Below are 25,301 nucleotides of genomic sequence, written 5' to 3'. Positions count from 1 at the left end.
AACCCTGCTTTGTGTATTAACATTACACCAACAATTTTCTCATGCCATTAACAGTTGTTTGGAAATACAGTTTCTAACAGCTGCAGAATGGTGTCCGTGAAGTACATTCTTTCAAGTAACATCTGCAATCATTTATGTATTACTCAGCTTTGGGTTTTCTGATTTTCTTTATTACAGATAACAGTGGGGAGAATGGTGTGGGAGGGTTTTTTGTCTATATGTTGCTTTTATTGGTTAATGAATAAGGAAACTGCTTTGGCCTATAGCAAGGCAGAACTTAGCGAAGTGGGGAAAAATTAAACTGAATGCTGGGAGAAAGAAGGCAGAGTAAAGAGAAACCATGTAGCCCTGCCGGAAACAGACACTGGGACTTTACACGGTAGGCCAAAGCCTTGTGGTGACACACAGATTAATAGATATGGGTTAATTTAAGATATGAGTTAGCCAAAAGTATGCTTAATCTATTGGCCAAACAGTATTGCAAATAATATGGTTTCTGTGTGATTATTTCGGGGATGAGCAGCTGGGAAATAACTAGCGACCTCCTACTACAGGAGAAGATCTTTGAATAGATATCAATACACATTCAGTAGACACTGCATGTCTAATCACCTTTACAAGACATAATAGACAGCAAGAACAAAGATGTGGATATTTTAAACTACATGGAGTAGTGCTTTAAACTGGGGACCACGTCTTTCTGCTTCATTAATGCCAGCATTGGCTGTTGTACTGGCAAACAAGATTTGCTATGAAAATCAATCCCGCTTGAGCCTTTGCTTTACATTGTGTGTGTTTTTATTGTTCCATAGGTCCCCTGGCGTTTCTTTCCTTAAAATATTTTAACTATATATTTTTATCTTTAACTGGCAAAATACTTTTATAACATAAGCTTATCACTTTAACTATTTTACATCTTCACTAACAGTGTCTTATGTGCATTGTAGTGAAGTACATTCATAATTTTGTTCAACCAGTTTCCATTCTTGTTTTCCATCTCACAAAACTGAAATCCTAAATTCGTCAGATAACAACTCCCCATTCTTTCTTCCCACAGTTGCTGGCAGCTACCATTCCCTTTCTGTCTCTATGCATTTGACTACTCTCATTACTTTATGAGGACAATACAGTGCTTGTTCTTTTGCTACTGCGTTTGTAACAGCATGATGTCTGCAAGATGCATTCATGCTGTAGAACCAATGGGAATTCCCATCTTTTTAAAAGCTACCCAATATTCCACTGTATGTAACATTCCATCTTTTCTTTGCCCGTTGGTCTGTTGCTGGACCTGTATTACCCCTACCACTGGCTGTGTGAATGATGTCACTCTGTATAAATACATCTTAAGACCAAACTTTCAATTCCTTGAGATGTGTATGTGCAGAAATTAGAATTGTTGTATCATGCAATACTCTTCCTTTTAATGTTTGAACAATGTCAGTGCCCCATTGTTCCGAAGAGCTTTGGAGAAACTGGTCTTCTATATTCTCCATAGATTGTGGACACAAGTTCCGGACAGCTAGACCATAGGGAAGTCTGTTATAGGTGTTATAGGCTCCATTTGACAACTCCAAGGAAGTAACATGTTCCCTTCCTTCCCAAATGACCCATCTAATAAATCCTGGACAACTGACCAGAGCAGACCTTCCACACCGCCTCACGGCCATTGCAACTATTCCTCCAGGTAGCCTGCAAAGATGGTTCCCTGGAGCCCTATATGAGCACCAGATCCAGGGCTGCTTCTGCCACTGCCAGACCTACCCTTCTCTGGTAGACCTGTTCTGCATGGCCGTGCTGGTGCAGCCGGCTTACTGCAATAGTCTCCCAGTCTGTGTTGTTAACAGCGTTGCAGGCCTTGAGTCAGCATCTAGGACTGATATAGCACAATCTTGATTTTTTTCAATCTGTGTCTATTGTTGGAAGCTCTGATGCTGCTTCATCCCTAGGCACCCTGGCTCAGCATGGCAGCATCCACCCTTCTGAATGATGAAACAGGGAGCTAGCAATGTCATGAGACCAGGAGATGGTGTTTCTCCTTGTAGACTTCATATAACCCCACAAGGCCATGAGGAAGAAGCCCAGGATACCCACAGGTGAGAGGGAGCCAGGACTTGCCTCCTGGGATCCACATGGAGTTTCCCCAGTGGGGTCCGAAACTACATGACCAGAGGTCTTCTGTCTGCCATCCTCACTGCTTTCATTGAAAATGCCTAGCGAGGGGTACACACGTCAGGCTCATGTGTCTTCATGATAATAAGTTGATGGGGTGGATATTTTCTCGGCAAGAGCAGTAGCAAAAGGGGCTATTGTAATATGAGGACCGGCTTGTTGGGGTATCTGTCCTGCCCAGTACCCCACAGCTGGCAAGCCCCAAAGAAAATCACACAGAGGACTCCATAAGATTATAAAATGATTGGCCCATCAGTTCAGGCTTCTTATTAGCTCTTGTAGCTTATATTAACCCATTATTCTTATCTATGTTAGCCACATGGCTTGGTACCTTTCTCAGCAGGGCAGGTCACATCTTGCTTCTTCGGAGTCTGGGCAGGAGTAGGGGGAATGGGCTTCCTTCTTCCCAGAATACTCCTGTTCTCCTTGCTCCGCCTCTACTTCCTGTCTGGTTGACCCGCCTATACTTCCTGCCTGGCCAATCAGCATTTATTTAAAATATGATTGACAGAATACAGACAATTCTCCCACACCAGGCTATGACTTAGTTAGGAAGGATGAACTTGCTTTGTACTTCTGTTCTGCAGTAGTGGTCCCAAGACCCCTAGTTCTTTCTCATCTGCACTATAGGCTTCAAGGACATGAGGCACACCCCTTCTCTGCAGAAAAGAATCTTGGCTCACAATTCTTGTGCCTTTTGCTCAGAAGTAGCCTTGCTTGCTGCCACCTCCAAACTCCAGGGAGATCATTTTCCTGCCTGTTTCTTTTTTTTTATAGGAATGACGAAGGTGGGGCCCCAGGTTCATTTTAATTGAGCATCTTATGCTGGGCACCTGGCCCGATGAATACTTCCTATTTAAATGACTTCACCAGGCAGATGCCATCATTTCTGTATTTATGGAGAACAAGGAAACAATAAAATTTGGAATCAAAAAGCAGGATTAAATTCCAGAGAATCTGTTCATTTTGAGAGCAAAGAAGATTCTGGGACCAAATCATACTCTTTTTTTAAAAAAAAATACCATATTGAATTTTGCATAGAAAGATGGTATCTTTGTCAGGAGACGTATATAGCAGAAACTCACAGGAAATAAGTTTATACTAGGTTATGAGTTTACTGGGTAGGACATTTGTCAGCCCTTTAGAATGTAAGGCAAGTTGGACAGCCAAGGCCTCAGCTTCAGGAGTCTGGGCTTTCTCCTTAAAGTCCATCTACTGATGGAAGCACTGTGCCTGTGTTTTAACTGACATTCCCAGAGGGCCGACCCTCACTGGCTCCAAGACACCTGCTGTGTTTGGCTTTTGCCTCTAATCCCATCAGCCATGACCAAGGGTCATGAAGTGGAAGCAAGGCCTGTTCCAAGCGCTAAAGAACCAAACCAAACAACAGCTACAGCGAAGACCCAGCTCACTGCAGGTGTCTACTGGACTTGGCTATGAGTGAGCAAATGCTTATAGCCTGGTGTGTTAGGGAGGCTGGATATATTTATTACTCTCTACAAAGCACTTTGAGACCCTCTTGGAGCCAGTGAGGGTCGGCCCTCTGGGAATGTCAGTTAAAACACAGGCACAGTGCTTCCATCAGTAGATGGACTTTAAGGAGAAAGCCGAGAACTTTATTGCTGTTAGTGTAATTCCCAGACAGGGGTTCATTCGACTTCACTCAGCCAAGAGAAATATGCGACATTTCCATGGGTCAGTTGTCCCCTTGTTTACAACCACAGGAACCAACCAGGAAAGGAGAACTGAACTATTTATTCTCAACTGTTGTTTTCAGGGGGACAGAGAAAATAGGAAAAACATTTGTGGACAGGCTATTGTGTTTGCTACTGGCTGCTGTCCAAGACTTCTGAAAAGACTGCTCTCACAGAGGAGACGCTTTGTTTCCCCCGTAAGAAATTGTTTTCTCCGTCTGGAAATGCTCCACGCTTCTTTTGTTTCTAAGGTTAACAACCTGGGTGCTTGAAGAACTTTATCCCCTGATTTTGCATTTCACACAATTCTGGGGTTTAGCCATGGCCTGTTCCCTGTCCCAGAGGCTGCAGGGATACTGACTGGTCTTATACTGCCATCACCAGGGCACTGCTGGAATTTCAAGGTACTTATAACGCTGTTGTAGTCTCAAAAGTCAATTTTCAAAAATGAAGGTGAGCAAGTTAATTTTACATTATATTATTTACTTAATAATTAGATTTAAATTTATATGTAATTCATCAAAACCCATGAGGGCATGACCTGCCGTCTGGCAGGCTTTGAAGGGGTAGAGAGAATTGACATGTGTGCCTGAATTACTCTAAATATGAAAAGCTCTCCAACGATCCCTATGGTGAAGGCTTGACACCCAAATGTGGTAATGTTTAGAAGTGGGGCTTAGAAGGCTAGTTGGATCCAAGGTGCACTGAACTCATCTGCTGAGTAGTGGATTTATCCATTGGTGAGTTCATAGTTGAATGGTTATTAGCTTATGGGGCCCAGCTAGAGGGCGAAGGTTACAGGAAGAGTACCTTTGAAGGCCCTGTCTCCCCCATCCCTCCTCACATTCTCTGCCTTCTGCCTGCCATAAGGTGAGGTCAGGGAATCCTAAAAGTTCATACTGCATTCCCTCTCTCCATGAGGCAAGCACCAAGCCTTTAAGTCACTTTCAATTAAAATGTGAACCACTGGCAGTGTGACTAGAGCCTAACCTTTTCCACGAATCATTTTGTGCTCTGTATACAGCATCAAAAGATCACGAAATCAAGATCTCCCGCGACTGGACAATTACTTCACCCAGCAGAGAGTCATTCCCTTTATCAGCAGTAGTGATGTCCTGTTGCAGAAGGCTGTAATGGAGGTCAGTGAAAGCATGTAGAATCACACATCACTTGTTACCAGTGTGAATGCCAGCAGAGATAGTTAGAGACTAATACACAGTTACAGGAAGTAATACCAAGACCAAACAAACAAGCAAAACCCCCATACATTGTTTATCATATGATCTCCAGTGCCCGTGGCTGTCCAGGCTGTGCAGTATCATCAGCTGGAGGCTGCCCTAGTTTTAACTCTACTGTTCTTCGTGTGTTACCATTGTACACAGTTCTGTCACTTCTGTAGGTTCCTGTATTCACAACCCTAGGCAAGACAGTCAGCAGTTCCATCATTCCCAGAATCCCTTGCACCGATTCACCAATTCTGACCTCACCAGTTCCTCTCCTGTATCCTCATTACCTGTCCTGAAACTCTAGTGGCCTGACTGACACAGGGCTTTGTTTACTTAGTGTGATTCACTGGGGATCCATGCAGATTGCTGCTCTGATTGATAGTTCATCCCATTTGTTACTACGGTCTTAGAGGGTGGAGACAGACCACTGTTTGCTTAACAGCCCTTGAAGGATAGCTGGGCGGCTTCTTGTGTTTGGCTTCCAGGAATAAGGCTGCTATAAACAGGCGTTTGTGCAAACAGGACTTTCCATCTCTCATCTGGACCAAATGACAATTACATGCTCAGGATCAGAAGCTCTCAAACTGTTTCCCAGAGAGGCTGTTTCCATTGTCCTGACCAGCAATTTAGTTACACTATCTTTTTTCTTTCAGTGTTTCTAGTAACTGTGCTATATTCTTTTATCTTTCTGTAGCAACTAGTAATGCTGAGCAGCTTTCCATGTGTTTATTATGTGCCTGTTGTTTCAACTCTTTGCTGAAATATTCCTTTCTGTCTTTCAGCTATTTTATAAAGGCATTGCAGTTCACTAATGGGTTTTTGTGAGTTATCACTACTGAGGTTTTTTTTTTAATGTATTAGATACAAAGTCTTTGAATGCTTTATTTTTAGTATAAAGTACTAACATTGGGTTGTGAGCAACGTTGCCACCTCAGTTACTGGGGTGGGAGAGAGCAAGAATACAGAAGATTTGAACATTTCCAGGGAAAAGCCCTCCCTGAAGGTGTCAAGTGGACATTGTATGAAAGTTAATATGGAATATTTCCCATGAAAGAGCAAATATTGAGCTATTAAAAAGTTTTTTTTAAAGTGTAGAGTACTAGAGTAATTCAGAATATTTTGGGAAAAAAGAAAATTTGCTAGATATACAGGATAACAAAAAGATACCTAGACAAATTCCCAAAGATTTTTAAACTCAAGTTACACACTTTTTAAATAGCACCTGGCCAAAGAAAAACCCCAAGAGTGTAAAGTCCTGACAACAGCCAGGTGTTCTGGTGCGCACATTTGATACCAGTGTGCTGGAGGGCAGAGGCAGGCAGATCCCTATGAATTAAAGACCAGCACATAGTAAGAAGCTATCTCAAAACAAAACACAACACCCAAAACAACAAACAACCCTCCCCCCAAACAAAAACAGAACAAAACCACCCACTTACAACTGAGTAATGAAAATGGGGCTTGTAGATAGGTCAGGGCACAGGGTGCTTTTGTGCAGGCCTGGAAACCTGAGTACAATTTCTTGATCCTGTAAGGTGGTCAAGAGAGCTGTCCTCTGACCTCCATGTGTATGCAGTGGTACATGTGAAGGGTGTGTGTGTGTATGTGTGTGTGTGTGTGCAGGCTACTGCATGCAAAATAAAAAAAAAACTACAGCATAACCAAACAAGAGATCCCTGTAGCAGTAATGAAAACAAGCCCACGACTTACCAGCTTATGCTAGATTAGAAGGTCATTCATATCTAAATATAAGAATAGGATTAAAGTACCTCTCAATATGGAGTTTCCCAGACCCAGAGGATCCAAGTGCACTCTTCTGACTTCTAGGCTCACCAGGCATGAATATGCAAATGAAACTCCCATACACATAAAAACAAAAATTCAATATGGAGTTTCACTTTGCAATAAGCTGTCCAGAATAGGTTTATGAATTGGGGAGTATTTGTAAGCGAAAACAGTCAAGACCAATGTTGCAGAATATTATTGTAAAGGTGTGTTACTTTGGGTTATGCTATGGAGCATCTGTTTAATGGTGCAAAGCTGTGTTTAATTAAATAAAATTCACCTGTGGTCCAGAGGCTGCGTCAGCAACTAGCAGACAGGAAGTAGTAGAGAGGAGCCAGGAGGAGAAGGGTTTATAAAGACAAGGAGCAAAAACACAAAGGCTTCTTAGGAGACACGAGGAGGTGAGCTAGGTGAGCTGCTTGCTATTCAGCCTCTCTGGGGAGCAGGGTTCTACCTCAACCTTTCAATCTTGAGTTCTTGAGCGGGACAGATTTAGATGCGTTCTCTTAGTAGTTTTCAAAGGGTCGGTGCCTGAGGGGGCAGAATTTCTTCAGGCTGTGACTCTTGCGGCCTAGACGCCTTTGGTCGTGGTGGAGCTGCAGTTGCTGATCAGCGGAGCAATAGTGTGAAAGGCAGACAATTAAAACAGAGGGCAGCAGCCAGAGCTCTGAATGAAACTGCACGAAAAGGCACCAACCAAAAGGATGGCTCTCAGATCTAGCCACAAAAGGAGTGCGGTTTTAATGTAGAAACCATGTCGGCCCTGGAGTAGATCGGAGAGAGTACTGAGATTTTATACATTTTGAAAAGAAGAAAATTGAGGTTTAGAGGGAGCAAACGATAGCCCTAATATCAGCCATCCTGGGAGGACTGGGAACGGAAGCCTGCTTTGGGAGTGAGTCTTCACGACTCACTCGGATGGATTTTTGTTGTGGACTTATAGCCCATGGGCACACCTGGCATTGATGGAGCGGCTATAAACTCATAGCCCGTGGGCACACTTGGCGTTGATGGAGCTGCTGTGGCAGGCTGGGAGCACATCTGGCGTGGATGGAGTGGCTGTGGCGGGCTGGGGGCTGTATTCTGTGAAAGCACAGGCCAGTTGTGGCTGTCTAGGGCTTGGGAACATAGTGTCACATTTTGGACATTTTTCTATCCAGGCAGACAGATTGTTTTGATTTGAATTCCAGGCCAGTCAGCCTCAGGTTTTCCTGCCACCTACACCCAGCTGTTCTAAACATGCCCAGCACCTCCACCTTCCGAAAAGGCTGAGAGCATTTGAAACACATAACTCTATTTTGATACAAAACAAACCCAAATCAATGACTCTAGGAAACCCACTAGACCCATGTTTGAGGTGACTGAAAAGGGAAAGAGCTTACAACACCCTGTCCTTCCCTGGGAACCTCAGCTTTAGCCTTCAGCATGCCCGGGGACTTTTCTTGTTCTGATTTCTCTTTGCATTGTGGAAATGTCTTCTATTTCAAAGGTGGCTCTTAAGAAGATGCACTAGGCTGGTTAGAGTCCTTTGGGCATGTCATCTGTTGCAGAGGACCATCCTCTGAGAGGGCAACAGTAGGGGTAAGGCTCCACAGAATGCTGTGCTTCGATTTTATTGCCCACCCACGCAACTTTTGAAACAAAGAGGTTAGATTTGTTATTTACCTACTCACCGAACAGTATATGCAAATATTAGGTTTCTGTAAGGAACATAGTCGAAACTGTTTTGTGTAAATTAAAACACTATTTTGTGTGACTTGGAACAATGCAGTGCCTCAGGCATCTCTGGTAAGTCCTAGGCAGGCCACTGGGCAGCTCAGATGTAGCCTAGTCCAGGGCCTGCCCTGATACGCTAATGAGCTAAGCCCAAAGTGGTGCTGATGTGTTAGTAAACTAGTAGCCCCAAGCTGGGAGTCCCTAGATAGCAAAGCTACCTCCTGATGAAATAATACAAAAGCTGGAGCTTTGGAAATGGTTTCTAGGATTGCGCTGCCATGTTTCTGAGACATGGCTTCTCTACCTCTGTGTTGGGAATACCTATCCCCAAGAGGACTTGAGATACCGTGCGTGGTCCTGGCTTCAGTGACCCTTGAACTTCCCACAGTGTCGCTGGGCCCACAAAGGCCCACCTGTCAGCGATCTCAAGGGCCTTGTGGGACTTCTACCAGGCCATCCTCCCCTCCTGCCACAAATGGGCTTCAAGATGAATGTAGCTGAAGCCTGTAGCTTCATAAGAGTCATCACTGAAGAAGACACCCCAGGGAAACCCCGTAGCAGCCTTTCTGCCCCATCAGCGGTTCTTCGTTTGGTAAGATGTCTGTCTAACTTTGATATTATCATGATATTGTAAGGAAAGTTTGTGTGAATAAATTGAGCATATTCGAAAGGCAAATCTTGTGTGGACATCCAAATCGCCAGGCACCTTCTAGCCCGTAGGTGTGTTCCTCACAGGTTTGAATTTGAATCTGCATGCCTTCTTTTATGATGGGAGTGCTTGTGTGCTGTCTGATCCAGAATGATCAAGAAAGAATTCCAACCTCAACTTTAGACCTCTACACACACACACCACACACACACAGACGTGCACACACACAAACACACACAGTCACCTACACACACGTGCTTGCCCCCACACATGTACATACTCATACACACATGCACTCACACATATACACATGAAAAAACCACCTTAAAAAGTTCACTTTGAAAACTAGGTGTGGTACAGTAGTAGGCAGAGGGGTGAGTTGGACTAATTAAGGGGGAGGTGCTGGTGACCATGTCAGAAGAGCAGCAGGTGGCAGTTGAAGTTCAGGTGTCAGCCCACTGGGAGGAAACCCCCTGATGGCTGACTCTCGGCAAGACCTGGAGACCACCGACTCCAGTATGTCTTTGCTTCTGCTATGCCTTTGCATGTTTGCCACTGCCACCTCTCTCTGGTGTCTGCCATGGTGTGAATGGGGTGGGGAGACCCCACTGCCTGTAATGCAGTGTGCTTATCTCCCAGAAACATCCCGTTCTACTGGGCATTTTTACCTGTGGATTATCATAAAGATGTTTTCTTCCTAAGCTGCACTGTCTAGCGGATACAGTTAAATAGACTTTTGATGATTGTTGGGGACTGTAGACCCCCAGACCCTGAATTTCCTGTGACCCTTTGGCTGCCGGAGTAAACAGCTTGTTTTCCTGTGCTTGCAGCTGCTCTAAGCATGAGCTCCTGATGGCAGGGGAGTGGTTTCTGGTGGCTTGCAGCTGAAGGGTGCCTAGAGCAAGGGCATGGCCATTGGTCACGGAAGGCACTATATGAGCTGCCCTGGAACACAATAAAGTTAGTATTCTTGTTTCAAGGATGACACCCACCCCCCCGTGTGTGTGTGTGTATTTCAATCTCCAGGCCTTTGCCCGACTTGCAAACCATCCCCATAGCGGAGGTGGTACATTACAGGCTTAGTACCGTAGTACATGTAGTAGTATGGACGCTACAGATGATAAAAAATGAACCAAGGAAGTGTCACCCCCGCTAGAGTATTTGAGTTTCTATTGTGGAGCCACATAGGTTAATGCTTAAGAAAAACGAGTGCTGAGAAGTTCTATCCAGAGATCCTTCATCTGGCGATGGATGGAGATGGAGACGGAGACCCACATTGGAACACTGGACTTAACTCCCTAGGCCCAAACGAGAAGCAGAAGGAAAGAGAACGTGAGCAAAGATGGCAAGACCAGAGGGAACCTTCATCCGACGATGGATGGCGATACAGACGGAGACCCACATTGGAGCACCAGATGGAGTCCCCCAAGGTCCAAATGAGGAGCAGAAGGAGGAAGAACGTGAAAAAGGAAATCAGGACCGCGAGGGGTGTGATCACCCACTGATACAAGGGGACAGATCTAATGAGAGTTCACCAAGTCCAGTTGACTGGGACTGAGCGAGCACGTGATCCAGCCAGATTCTCTGAATGAGGCCGGATTCTCTGAATGTGGCTGGCCCGGAGTCTTTCTGAAAAGCCATTGACAATGACACTGGGACTTGTTTCCTCTTCATATACTGGATTTCTGGGATCCAGTCTGTTTGGATGCTCACCTTCCTGGACCTGGAGGGAGGGGAGAGGAGCTTGAACTACCCACAGGGCGGGAGACCCTGACTGCTCTTGGGGATGGAGAGGGAGGAGGGGAGGGAGTTGGGGGAGTGGGAGGGGGTTGGGAGGAGGGGCGGAAATGGAGACTTTTGTATTTTAATAAACTTTGAGAAAAAAAAAAGAAAAAAGAAAAACAATTGAGTCCCAGCAGCCCAGCTAGGTTAAATTCTCTTAATCTTAATGTGGGGAGATGTGTTCACAGGTGTTGGAGTGCGTCGTAACTGAAACAAGACTTTAAAAATAACTTAAAGTTAGACTAAGATGTTTTTGTTAAATAGTTTTGAGGTGAAAAAATCCACATAGAAAGGCACATAGTTGAGTGGGGTACTGGAAGGTCAGGGAACAAGAGCCAAGTAGCCCAGTTCTCCTTAGCTGACGTGCCTTTCTTCATAGGCTTGGGAGATGACCAAAGGCAATGATTAATTCCTTATACTCATGTCTGCCCTCAGTCTCCTGATGTAAAAAACATTGAGGAGTGGGTAGGTACCCTGAAGATTTAAAGTAGAGCTGACTGATTGTTTTTCATGTATGAAAGTTTAGACTTGTGATTACTTATAAGATCACCTTTCAAGGTAAGTAATAAAGTGATTGGTTCTTCCTTAGTAACTGCAAAACGCAGCCTGTCAGGAAAAGAAATCCTTGCTTGCTTACACTGTTAATCTGTAACAAGTTGCTTGGGTATGAATGTACATTCCCTGTTTCTGCAGGTTCCTAATACATATACTGCCTAACACTCCAAGACTAGGGCCTAACCATGACTGTGCCAAAACCCAGACAGCTATGGCACCGAGTTTTCAATTAGGCAAGGTATTGCTCCATCTCTTGAGATGAAAGAGGCATTTTGGAAATAAGGAGGATCCGCTCAACCCCACAAGGGGCATGCTTCTGTGACCAGTAGGTTAGAAGCAGGTGAAAATGTCCATGTCTAAATAAGAGAACAGAGTCCAGGCTTGGACATGGTTTTTTTTTAAGGTTAATATTTATTTGAGAATTATATATAGACTATATCTTGATCATAACCATCCTTCCCTCCTGTTTTCCCCAGAACCCCTCATCACATCTTACCCCCATCAACTTTATAATTTTGTAATTATGTATGTTTTTTAACTCAATGCTGTCCATACATACATGGCTGTGGGGCCATCCACTGGGGCACACTCCCCCAAAAATAACTAACCCTCCCAAGCGGTCATCAACGACAAAGAACTCCTCTGCTAGAGGGGCCCAGGAGCCCCTCCCCCTTCCTCTTCCTGATGTGTGCAGGTAACGGACAGCTGCTGAGTTCCTGAGCAACCGTCACGTCCAGAGAGCAGCACTTCTACCTTCTACCTGCCCTCCAGCTCTCCTACGCCTTCTGCCCCTTTCCTGTGAAATCCCGAGCCTTAGGCAGGTGTGTTGATGTAGTTGTCACATCTGCAGCTGAGCACTGCCCTCTGTACAGCCATGAATCTCTACACCAACCGCTACCGGGAAGGCACAAATCTATGGGTATACTCTAGAGGGCAGTCTGACAACATAGTCCTTTAGAATAACAATAGGTTCTCCCCTGAGCAGTTTGCAGCACCAGGCATTCATTTCCTCCTGTGGAGCAGGCTTCGGATGCAACCAAGTCTCCTCACTATTGCTCCAGGGGGCACCTCTTGCCTGGCAGGTGGGTACTGCAGCATGCCGAGTCTAGTCTACCACTGGGTAAGATGATTAATCTTTTCTTCCCCAGCAGCCTCCATAGCCCCTTCTGGCACTATAAAAGCATGCTGGGAGAGAACTTCCTGGTCAGTTGGAGTTCTGTGTCCTGCAATTAAAGCATGTGCATCTTCAATAGGGTCTTACCACCTTGGTGGGCAACCAAGAACATTGGCAAGTATCTGTATTGTTTTGGGTGCCTCTGGCCTTCTCTAACCACACAAAGGATCCCATGCCTGGCACTGAGATTTTCACTTAATAACTTGTCTTCTTAGCATTGTTCACTAATGTGGTGTGCTTCCATCCAAACTCCCTCTTTAATGAGTTTACAAACCAGGAGGGTTCCAGAAGTCTTCTTCATATACTTTTACCAAAGACAAAGCATCTTTTATTCATGTCTGGGTTTTATAATTTAGCTCACAACCCTGAATTCTGTTTGGATGGTACAGCTCATGAGATGTGTGGGTCATACTTATTCTGTCAAGAGTGGAGCATATATGTCAAGCCGAAATGTGCCTGGTTGAAAATTTGGCAGGAGAAAGTCTAGATATATCCTGAAGGCAAATGTTGGTGCTCTAGGCTAATGTATCTGTAACTTGGGTGCGAAGTGGTAATAAATCTTGCTATTCATGTAATCAGCAGACAGACCAGATTTACATAGGAGCTTATTAGTAATGCAGAAACGTGGACTCCAGGTTATGTAGAAGTGCTGCCAGGGAGGTCACAGCCCAAGTGTACTGCGCAGAGGAAGGGTGAGCAAGGGAAAGCCCTTCGGGGTACATATTCCTTCACTAATGCATGTACCTTCTATATGTTTTTCCCTTTACTTGTAGCTAAAATTTTGATGAAAACCCAGCACATCAACAGGTGTTCTTGTCCTCCATTTCAACTTTTCAAAAGTGTAAACCATGTTCTCAAACTAAGCACACCCATTTTCCCTCTTAAATTATCTCCTTAAACTGATCATGTTTAGGAATGCCCCTAAAGTATTTTTCTGAATGAAGTCCCTGAGCAAAATAAAATCCCTCTTTGTGCTTCCTTTGCCTGATGTGAGCACTGTTTTAGGATAGCCCTCCTGCTATGTATACTGTCTCTCCATGTCAGGGCTGCTTTGGGGTAGCCCTCCTGCTATGTACACTGTCTCTCCATGTCAGGGCTGCTTTGGGGTAGCCCTCCTGCTATGTATACTGTCTCTCCATATCGGGGCTGCTTTGGGGTAGCCCTCCTGCTATGTACACTGTCTCTCCATGTCGGGGCCGCTTTGGGGTAGCCCTCCTGCTATGTATACTGTCTCTCCATGTCAGGGCTGCTTTGGGATAGCCCTCCTGCTATGTACACTGTCTCTCCTTCATGTCTAGGCTTCACCTGTCTTAGTTCTGTACTCAAGGTGTGTATCAATAAAAACATTCTGCATGAGCTCAGGCTATGTGAGGGCATGGAGTGTGGACTCAGATCCAGACAGGCTGAAGACAGCTTTGCAGGACTTGTTAATTCTTTAGTCTACGTGTCTCCAGTGTAGGCTACATTTTCCAGGTCACCACTGGCCCAGCAGTATGAGAGTGACTGAGATTAAAAGGAAAATTCACTTCCCAAGGCAAAGCAGTCTCTGTCACATTCTACAGGGGTGTGTGTGAAAGCTAGCTACCAAGGGAGATCTGCCTGTCTTTATTACTGGTCCTCTTCTTAAAGAATTGGGAGCTGCAATGATGAAATGACACCACCACAATTAAAAATCTTCCCAACCAAGACTAGGCATATTGGCACATGCTTTTAACAGTCCTAAGGAGGTAGAGGCAGGTGGGTATCTTTGAGTTCAAGACCAGCGTGATCTACAGAGTGGGTACAAAATCAGTAGCCAGGTAACATAGTTAGAAACAAAACAACAAAAACTTAAAAACCCTTAAAGCCACTTGTACATGTACTAGCTTCTGAATGTGAATTCCATTTTTTTTTTGTATGAGTGCTCTGTCTGCACGTATGCTTGCACACCAGAGGAGGGCATCAGATCCCATTACAGATGTCTGTAAGTCACCATGCAGTTGCTGGGAATTGAACTCAGGACCTCTGGAAGAGCAGTCAGTGCTCTAAATCAAGCATCTTGCCAGCCCATGATTTCCATTCTTTTATTTTCTTATACCACAAACATTTTATTCTTTTTACAACCTGACTTACATAACAAAACTGTAGAGGAGAAAAAGGACTTTCTTTAAATTTTCAAAATAAATATAGCCAATCCTAGTCCTTAAAGTTTTAACCTGAAGCAGCTTTATTGCAATCTTTCAAAATTGGCATTACAGTGTAAATATTTATATCCATAAAGCTTGGCTTAATCTACAGTACAGTTATTTCAGAAGTAGTTAAATTTAGTTAACAATGAAGAAGTTAACATAAAGCTAAAGCAATCTATAAAACAAATTATTTACAATTAAACATTTAGGGTCCTGATTCACAAAAATTAGTGCATTTCATGATTGATCTGAGTTTTACAGAGAAAGCAAGCAGAATGCAGAATACTCCCCAGGGAAAACTGGAATGACGGCGGTCAGAAGACAGCCTACCAATATGTTTACTGCAAACCAGAGGAAGAGTAAGAAAAAACCTTGGCAGCTGCACTGATTTGACGTTCACTAGCACGGTGACCAGACAGCTGGTGGAAGTGGACGAGCAGACACCAGTTGACAGAGCTGTTGGTGTGTACAGAAGGGAATGATTTCACTTTTCAAAAACAAAATCACCCCCAATACTCTCTACACATGAACTCTGAGTCTGTATATTTTGGACAAATCCCGAAGGAGTTTCTTTTCTAAGAGCCGGCAGAGTTCAGTCCCCTGCTGAGAGTGTGGGACTGCTCTGGGAAAGAACAGCACGGGCAGGGCGTCTCACCCTCGGGCGTCAGTGCGATCCAGTGATTTTACTTACGCAGCAAAGGAGGCAACTCAAAAAACAGTTACAAGAAAGCATTTTTAAGTAAATTTCAGTGAATCAGGTCCCAGGTAGTATTAAAGGAAGATTTACAGTAAACAGTTAAAACTCTGGAATGCAGGTATTATTGTACAATTACATTTACAAAACTGCCGCGACACTAGTTGCTCCAGAGTAAGGATTCAAAAATGTACAAGCCAGTTCACTATGACTTTAGATACAATGTTATTAAAATACATTGTTAATCATAAAAATACTTTAGTATATACATGTACAAACTCAGGTTTACCTACTGAAGAAAGCTGCTGGTCACCGCTGGCCACTGGCACAGCAACACCACAGGCCATGTTGGTGTTTGCGGCACCCGATTGGGCCAGCAGTCAGTGCTGCAGCTGCCACTCGCGCGAGAGCGACGGCCTCTTTCTGCCGGATGTCTAGTTTGAAGAGTCACTTTTACCTCCACTGTACTTTGTTTTTCTAAATCCTGATCCAAGTAACTCTGGACATTCACATAATTCATTTGCAATTTGGTTACACTTCAAAACGAGGCTATAATTTATCTCATCAGTTATTATACTGTCTTGCTTGTAGTCAGGGTGGTTGGCAATGAACTCTCTCATCCACCTGGCAACTGTCATTAGTTCTCCTGAAAGAAAAAAATTAGGTGCTTTAAAAAGTGGATATTTGATGACTACCAAACACACGTCTCTAAAATGAAATCTGCATGACCTTAGAGTGTCACATGCTAAGAGTCAAAAGGATAGCTTTCATCGCATTCAAAAGATTGCCAATGGGGACAAACGGACGACTGCAGGACAGCAACAGGCATATACATACCCAGTTAGACAGATGCCACCCATAGGCTGACACCACCAGCTCTTAAGGGATGGAGGGTCAGTATTGTTTGTAAGAGCTGTGCTGTCCTCCTTCTTGGCCAGCGGGCTATGCCTATAGGTGATGCCATTATGTGACTACTTCAAAGGACTATAGGGTCCCTACAGTTAAGGAGCACATAGAATAAAAAGGGAAGCTGTAGGTAAAATATTCTGGAGGTGATGTGCTCTTACAGATGACCTTTGTCAAGATGCTGTTAGCACACCGAGGTTTGCATGAGCTGCTCCCCGTGTAAGTACTGGCAAGGCCAGTGAGGCACTGTAAATAGGATCTCCTCGGAAGGCTGCTGTGCAGCACGGGCTGAGAGCTGCACACAAGCCAGCGGTGCAGGCTACTGGAGCTGTGGCTATTCAGCCTGACAAAAGTTCACAGTGACATGCAATACACATAGATGACACCAGACTGGTACTGCAGCCACCACACCTCATCGAAATATCACATTTAAAAATGTATCACTATTTCCTACAGGTAAGGGGGAAAATGCTCTCTCAATTTAAAACTGTTACCCTAAGATTTTAAGGTATATGCAACTGTAGAATTATCAAATGTTAAAAAAAAAAGAGCATGGCTAGAGTGTGATATACTGTTAAGCACGTCACAGAGTTAAATACTATAAAGAGTCAAGACAAAGAAAAGGGAAAAAAATCTACTATACCCGATGCTCTCTTCTTAATTAGCTTTAGGTAGTTCAGAATACTGCATCTGGTGTCCACATCTACTTCCATGTTTTCAAGATAGGAGTTCAGAATGGGGATGAGTCCAGGAAACACCCCTTCCTACAAGAAGAAGACATTATAAACTCTGCCAGCTGGTGTTCATCGCGTAAGCCCCGCTCAGGCTGTATCTTCCCACTGGTGACAAGCCCCACTCAGGCCGTACCTTCCCGTTGATGATGGTGTCTATGCTCATGAGGGTGTACTCCTCTGCTGCTGGCTCAGAGCTGGTCTGGGCCTTGCTACACCCATCCACAACGGCATTGCCACCTGCCAACCAAGGGGAGCACAGAGGAACTTCAGCAGTCTGTTCAGCATAAACCGACCCTAGAAACCCGAACACATGATACCTTTGCAAATGTCTTTCCTGAAATAGAACATCCCCTGCAAGACAGCATCTCGCTTCTGTGCCATTTTCATGTTTTCATCAACCTAATGGAGAAAGAATCAGGACTAAGTCAGAACATCTTGGATGGAAAAGGCAGCGCCTTCATCACTTCGATGCTTCACAGCTGGAGATCAGATGATGTACTCCTCACACGCTGGTTTGTGCAAAACACCCGGAAGAGAAGCTCACTTTACAAAACACAAGTAGAAAACGGTCCTTCCTAAGGCTTACCAAGGTTTTGAGACATGGGAGGCCTGAGATCTTGGTCTCAAGTCTGTGTTCTTCCTAAGCCTCCCTCACTTAAGTGAACAAAGGGGCAGCAGGCTTCCTTCAGGTATGCAGTATTGGCTCACCAAGGGCAAAGTCACCAATGCCATTTGCCTACCTGGTAACTCATTCATGAATTTTTTGAAGACTTAACCCTTTTAAAGAATTTTAGTAGCTGCACTTACTACAATGTTAATTTTTCCCCACTTTATGTGTATGGTGTTTTGTCTGTATGTTTATCTGTTCACCATGTACCTGCAGTGCTCCTGGAGGGTAGAAGAGGACAACAGATCCCAGGGTGCTGGGAATTGAACCTGGGTCCTCTACAACTGAATTTCCAGCTCTCTATAAAGTTGCCTTATGTGGAACCTCAATACACACACAAATACAAGCGGAGGGCTAGGGTGGAGGAGAGCTGATGTGCAGAGTCTTCCTCAAGCACAGCCTCTCTGAGGAACTCTCAGTTTCTGCTAGACTAGCTGACCACTGAGCCTGGGATCCACTTGTCTCCTCACGCAAACTCGGTGGCAGTAGTATACTACAACCTGCTTGTAAGTGTATCTATACTTTGCCAGTGAGCCATCTCCCCAGCCTGGACACCAAGTATTTTGTGATTATTTAGACTCTTTGCGCATTCATCATGGAAATAATCCTATTGTTACTCCTTTGATGCTTTAAAATGATATGGCATGATCTTCTGAATATCTAGACATGTCTAGGAACACACAAGGAATAGGCTAAAACATTAACTGTGACTGTGGTCAACTATAAGGTTTTCAGGCACTACAATAGTTGGCTCTTATTAATTAGCTCCACCAATATTCACACCACTAACTTTTCTGTGGGTCAGTCATTCATGTTTTAGCTTACTTCAGGATCTTCCAGGAAACACACTTTAAACTTGCAATGGTGAACTCTTTCTTGAGTATTATTTTGTTGCATTTTAGTGGGAATGCATTTCTGATAATGTCTATTTTTGAGAAGATTTTTCTTGATTGACTTTAATAAATCTTCAAAGCATGTGAACACAAGATGCTCTTTGGCATGATATATCTGACCTAACTAAACTTGTTAATACATCATTTACCTGCTTGCAGCTCTTCAGCCTGTGATTACATACAAGAGTCTAAGTAGTTGGTCTATTAGGAAGGTATACAGCCCCTACTCTCTGTGTGGAAGGAAGCACTGAGGGCAGAAGAAACCCCTCCAGATTAAAACACTGACTAACAGGATGAACAGCTTATGAATTTAGTTTCATATCTTATGTATTTCCTGCCCACCACATTAAATGCCTCTAAGAATGTCACTAAACTTTCCTGGACAGCAGCCAGCACTGCTGTCACTCGCCTAACTGACACTGTCTTCCTCACATTTCACTTTGTGTGACACTTTGTTATTCCTGTTATCTTTCTAAAAGGTCACTGTGCATCTCTTATTTCCAGCATTTCTCCTTGCTCTGGAAATGTTTTACAAAAGCAAGCCATACCGGAGTGTTGAGATTTAATGTTACTTGTTTCTTCTTAAAAGCATTTTTACATGTATTTATCTTTCTGTGTGTCAGCAGACGGCTTGTGCGGGAGTCAGCTCTCTCCTACTACCACACAGGTCCTGGGAATCTATCTCGGGTCACCAGGCTTGGAGGCAAGAGCCTGGACCTGCAGAGCCACCTCTGAGTCCTTTTCTGTCGTCCCTTATCTTTACTGCTTTCTCTTCTGTGGGTTCTGTCTTCACATCCCCTTCCTCGCTCTGCTTTTATAATGCTAACAAGTTTTCTTCCTTCTTTTTCTTGCTCTTGAGCCAGTCATTTGGAATTAACTTGAGTTTTAAACAAATGCTCTTTTCATATTTATTTTTTATGTTTGACACAGATTCTTGCTTATGGAGACAAGCTTATTCAATCTGTTATCTTCCTGCCTCAGCTTCCCAAGTGCATTAGTCTATCCTGCCGCTGATGATTAATAGTGTTGTATTTTTCTTATTCTTTGTGGTGGTAAAGAATCACTCATGCTGGGCAGTGGTGGCACACGCCTTTAATCCTGGCACTTGGGAGGCAGAGGCAGGCGGATCTTTATGAGTTTGAGGTCAGCCTGGTCTACAAGAGGTAGTTTCAGAACAGGCTCCAAAGCTACAGAGAAACCCTGTCTCAAAAAACCAAAATAAATAGATAGATAAATAAAAGAATTTCCTCCCACATACTACAGAGAACTGCTCGGAGAGATAGAATATTTATCCCCCCTGCCAAATATGAAGGGGTGGGAGCAATATATGTGTCACAGGATATGCATGTGGCAGTCAGAGCCAGCTCCAGTCTCCCACCATGTGAATTCCCGGGAACTGAACTCAGAATACTGGACTCAGTGGCATGCACCTTTACCCACTAAGCCATCTTGTAGCCCTGTTTCCTATTTTTAAGATTATTTTTGTGTTTTGCCTACATTTATTTATGTGTACAATGTGTATACAGTGACCAGAGTCCAGAAGAGGGTGCTGGAATCCCCCACCCCAAATTAGAGTTACAGCTGGTTATGACCATGTGGGTGCTAGGAACTAAACCTTGGTCTTCTACAAAGGCAGTTAGTGCTAGTAACTGCTTAGCTATCTTTCCAGACCATTTTCTTTGCTTTTAAATAGTAGTTTTGAAAGTATTATTCTCTCAGTGTCTAACATTGGAATGCATTTGCCCAAAACTGAGTGTCCATGTAACCTCAAAATCTACACAATGGTACCAGCATGACAGGATTAGAATCCTGGGAACCTTTGCCCTTCTGAATGGGAACAGAGTCCTTATTCAAGACCTCAGACTGCAGCAGAGTACAACTGAGTTGTAAAGTACCAGCTTCCCATGCCTGAAGTCTTAAGTTCCTCTCTATCACTAAACAAAACCAACATTGAAGGAGGGAAACCATAAACAAAGGAGAGATTGCCCTAAAGCTAGCCAGGCGCCTCTGTCATCTGTGGACACAAGAAGAATGCAATCCAATAATGAGAAAGTGGCCCTTGCCACACAGCATCTCCTCCCCCCATCCACGTACACAGAATGTTAGGTGGTGGTTTTTTTTCTTAATGTCGAGTTGATACAAGATAGGGTCATCTTGGAAGAGGCAACCTCAACTGATGAACTGCCTCTATCAGACTGGACTGCTGGCAAGACTGGGGGTATTTTCTTGATGCCGATTGATGTGGGAGAAGGGACAATCCCATCATGGTGGTGCTACCCCTGGACAGGTGATCGTGGCTTGTATAGAAAAGCAGGATGCTAAGCAAGTAGCCTTTAGCACCTGCCCTGACTTCCCTCATGATGAGTTAGGACCGGAATCCTAAGATAAAATAAACCTGCTCTACGTTGCTGTTGGTCATTGTGTTTGCCACAGACACAGAAAACAAACTAGGTCACACACTAAATTAAACAACAGAGAGAACTCATTCGGATGGGAAGGAAGCTTAAACAGTACTCTTTCAATCTCTCTGGCATTATATTCATTCAGTAAGGAAGTAATGCCACTTTTTCTCCCTCACAGGTGTCCTTACCATCTCTCCTGTTCAGAACATTTCAGTGGAGAAATAAAATTCCTAGATTTGGGTGCTGAAGTTAACTGCTTCACCGAGGACTGTCCGAGTGAGAACGCTGAACCCTCTCTTAAGGATATTTTTTCTTAGCTTTCTGTCAGCTTTAGGACAGCTGTCATGTTCAGGAACGGAAGCCTGGATGAGTAACTCACAAGGACTTTTCTCTGGGTGGACTAACGTAGTCAGCACACACCCATGGGCAATAAGCCTCTGAATTCCTATTTGCTCTGACAAAGCCCCTCCGACTCTTCTGTGGCCGGATTCCTTGGCAGCAGTCCACAGCAGCAGAGTCCTCCACACTACTGAACAGTCTTTCCCATCCATTATTATGTCACAAAGAACTCACGGCCTTGACCACCTTAAGGACCGCCTCAGACCACACACAAAAGCTTTGCGGCCTCTGAGCAAGGACAGGCTAAAAAACTCTACTGGCCAACTTCCTCCAGGAAGCCTCTTCTCTGGTCTTCCTGGGGTGAGATTTATAATTCTTAATTTGGTAATCTAAAGCTATCACATTCTCCACAAACATCCCAAGTTTGGTTGCACTGAGACCTTTCCCTGAATTCTACCAGTAAGCCTTCAATCATCCTAATTTTGACATGGTAGACCAAATGGACTTTTAGGGGGTGGCACTAGTTTGTGGGACCATCTCAGGCCATTGTCTTTAAACAATGTCTCTAGAGATAAATTTGGTCTTAGGGGGAAAAGCAGAGTCAAAGCAGAGACAGTTTATCCTGATAGGTAAGAAACTCTATGTGAGGACAGGCTGGAGCTGCACGGTGCACACAGCGAAGTAAACACCTCTGCACTGTCTATGCTCATGGCTCTAACCACCCATCATTACCTTGGACAGTGGAATGAGGAAATCCAGTTTGTATGAGAGGATCACCCTGGTGAGCAGAACCACAAATACCACATAGGCCGAGTTCTCAAAGTCTGTTAACTGCACCTAGCAGTGAAGACCAGACTGTTAGGGATCGACTGCCTGCCCCAGTTTCCCCCTCCCTAGCCCTCCAGACTGCATTATTCCTGAGCACTTTCATCGTCCCCCTTTGAGGCTGGAGCCCTCTCTCCAGGTCCACGCTCTGATATCAGCTCCCACTGGCTTTTGGAGTTGCTATTCATAGGCACATTTGGATTCCTACTGCTTTCGAATGAACTCAGAGCCCTCTGAGGAGAACATTAGGCGGGTGGGGAGTGGTCAGAAGGGAGCTTCTGAGCGGAAGCACGTGTCTCACCTCCATGGGTCTGAACTCTACTCTCCATCCAATATCTGAGTTTGGAGGAGGAGGCTTAAATCTCATTGTCTGCCAGTTTGTGGATTGAATATTCTATAACAAGAAAAAGAAATAGAATAAAATCAACTTTCTACACATTCAGAACACAGTTAGATGACGTGTCTTTAATGATGGATGAAGACTGTTTACCATCTATACCGAATATCTCCCAATTTACAAATACGAGAAAGTTACAACTTTAGGACTCTGTTGAGTGTGAGCTGTTAGAAGACAAAAGTGGAAGTGTCCCCTGGGAGCTAGGACGTCTCCAACACGTGTTTGTGCAGCTTACCCTTCAGTATCAAGGAGCTGAGGACTAACCAGTGAGACTCAGACAGTAAAGCTTTAGTTGTTCTTGGTTCTCTGCTGCAGGAGGCCATGAAAGGTAGATTTCTCCTGTCACCATCCTCACAGGCACAGGTACAACCCTGCTTTAGTTTGTGAAGTGAAATTCATTTGAAAGGGAGATACCTCAAAATGGTCAGACTCGTTGGCATCATCCAGGTGTATTTTCTCTTCAAAAAGGGTGAGTGGGTCTCTAATAAAGAGGTGAGCAACATGCTGTGCCAAAAGATGATCAAGGCCTGCAAAGACAGATCGCAGGGACTAACTGCAAAGGGCAAGGCACCTCGTACGATTCCTAAGTTCACAGACTGAAGAAAGGGTGTCTAGACGTAGGAAGTGGCTGGGTGGTTCAGTGTTCTCACCTTGCCCAGGATTTTATCCTATGGACACTGGGGAAGAGTCGGAGTTTACTCACTCCTCACACAATGCCTGATGGGCACTGGTGTGGACCTAGATACAGAGCTCCAAAAAGTTCCTTTTGCTAAAAGTCAAGAAGATCTCACAAGTATTTGGAACTTGAAACTTTAGGAACAAGCAGCCTCATAAGAAAAGTTAGAGACTTCACACTAAAAACAGAAACCAGACCAGGAGTCAGCAAAAGTTCAAAGCGCTTTAAAGAACAAAAGGTGCACATATGATGGGCTTGGTAGGAGGGCTGCTCACCTTCCCGCAAGAGCTGCTCATAGATCTCTTGATCGATGGTCAGGTCGATGTCATTGTATTTCTCCCCACACTTAGATAGGTAGCTATCTATGGAATCATACCGAGATTTACTAATCCTAAAGCGATTGTTCTTCAGAGGCTAAAACAGAAGAAATGATCTAAAATTAACACCCAGGAATTCAATAGAAGCACATTTGCCTGGTGACCTGTGTTCAACCTTTAGAACTTATGGTGGAGAAAACTGACTTACAATGTTGTTCTCTGACCTCTATACACAAGCTGAGGAACACCTGCACTCCCCAACGCTTTCTCTTTCACACACAATAATAAAATTGCAAGCTTGTTTTCATTTATAAAGTATGTTAAACAATTTGTGCGTGATTATGACAGGACCAGGGCAGAAAAGCCCTTAGTGGAGACATCCTTTGTGGACACCTCTAAGAACACTGATGTCCAGTCAGGCCCTTGTCCTGGACAGTCTCATCTACGACGAACCTGGGCACCTGGCTCTCCATGGCTGATGGTGACACACACTCTGGAGTGCGGAGTTAAAAGGACTCACGGTGACAGTTCAGCAGTGACAAGAAATGCTAACAGTGCTAATCTGTCCTTCTGGGGCACTGTCTAAACCTGTGAATGAGACAGTCCTCTGACAACAACACTTCCTAATGGACTCCACTGGACATATAGCATTCGCACAGTGCACTCACAGTGCCCAGGACTTTCTGGTAAAACAGCTGTCAGTGTGACTTCTACCACTACTTTTAAAAGAAGCAACAACTAATACAGATTTTAAGCAAGGATAAAAACTGCCTCCCTCCCCAAACTAACCACCCACCTTCCTCCTCCCATACCCACTTAAAGCAAAGCCAGACTCACCACCTGTATTCTCTTCCCTTACGTGAGCACCCAGAGGGTAAACATCTAAGAGAGACTTCAAAATGCAAGTACGTGTAATATGCCCACATCACCTGCTTGATGCAAAAGATTAAGGAGAAAAACATTCCTACCGCCAGGCCCCTCTCCTCCCGTGTTCTATCATCTACAGACGCAGAAATCACTCCCCAGCGACAATCAATGTCTGACACGTAGCCTCGGTAAAATGGTGACGCAGCACTCAAAGCCATCTAAAAACACAAGTGAGCAAATGCAGGTCACAGTGCTGCACACATGGGAGGCTCCCACCGTTCATCAGCCCATGCAGTCCTTGAGGGTCTACTGGTAGGCTCCCAGCTGCTGCTTTATAAACAGAATGTACAAGAAGAAACTCCAAGGCTTTATTTATTATTGAATCATCTCTTCTACAACATGAGGACATACTTAGCACAGGGAGAAAGGATGTTCATACTCAAACTTGGTATTATCATAAACAACAATAGCTTGACTCCTCTATCTACATGCTATTAGTTCATTAAATAGCACCCGTGGTCTTATTTTCTTCACAGATACGTTTAAAGGAAGACATACTTTCTACTTACAACAATTGGGCAGATGGTGGCCAGCTGATCATAAAGGTATCTGGCTTCAGATATGCTGCAGGCTTGGAATGTCACCTGTTTAAGAATAAACGTGATT

General features: G+C 44.2%; 1 protein-coding gene across 3 annotated transcripts in view; it reads right to left on the bottom strand.

Moving 5' to 3' along the window:
* Positions 1-14,932: 14,932 nt before the first annotated feature.
* Gclc (glutamate-cysteine ligase catalytic subunit) overlaps positions 14,933-25,301 on the bottom strand; it is a 42,370-nt gene continuing 32,001 nt past the window's right edge. The window contains exons 7-16 of one of the 3 annotated variants that reach the window (XM_048424019.3): positions 25,205-25,279; positions 24,737-24,853; positions 23,727-23,865; positions 23,190-23,302; positions 22,680-22,772; positions 22,286-22,390; positions 17,570-17,651; positions 17,386-17,489; positions 17,162-17,282; positions 14,933-16,258 (exon numbers count right to left, since the gene is read on the bottom strand). In XM_048424019.3, the coding sequence (XP_048279976.3) occupies positions 16,047-16,258; positions 17,162-17,282; positions 17,386-17,489; positions 17,570-17,651; positions 22,286-22,390; positions 22,680-22,772; positions 23,190-23,302; positions 23,727-23,865; positions 24,737-24,853; positions 25,205-25,279 (1,161 nt within the window). In that variant the 3' untranslated portion in view covers positions 14,933-16,046. The remainder of the gene's footprint in view (positions 16,259-17,161; positions 17,283-17,385; positions 17,490-17,569; positions 17,652-22,285; positions 22,391-22,679; positions 22,773-23,189; positions 23,303-23,726; positions 23,866-24,736; positions 24,854-25,204; positions 25,280-25,301) is intronic. The other 2 variants (XM_048424021.3, XM_048424020.3) reach the window with 2 other exon arrangements.

The sequence above is a fragment of the Myodes glareolus genome, chromosome 4, assembly GCF_982192425.1.
Source record: "Myodes glareolus chromosome 4, mMyoGla1.1, whole genome shotgun sequence".
Taxonomy (NCBI): domain Eukaryota; kingdom Metazoa; phylum Chordata; class Mammalia; order Rodentia; family Cricetidae; genus Myodes; species Myodes glareolus.
Note: the sequence above shows the minus strand (reverse complement) of the source record. Positions and strands in the feature narration are given on the sequence as shown.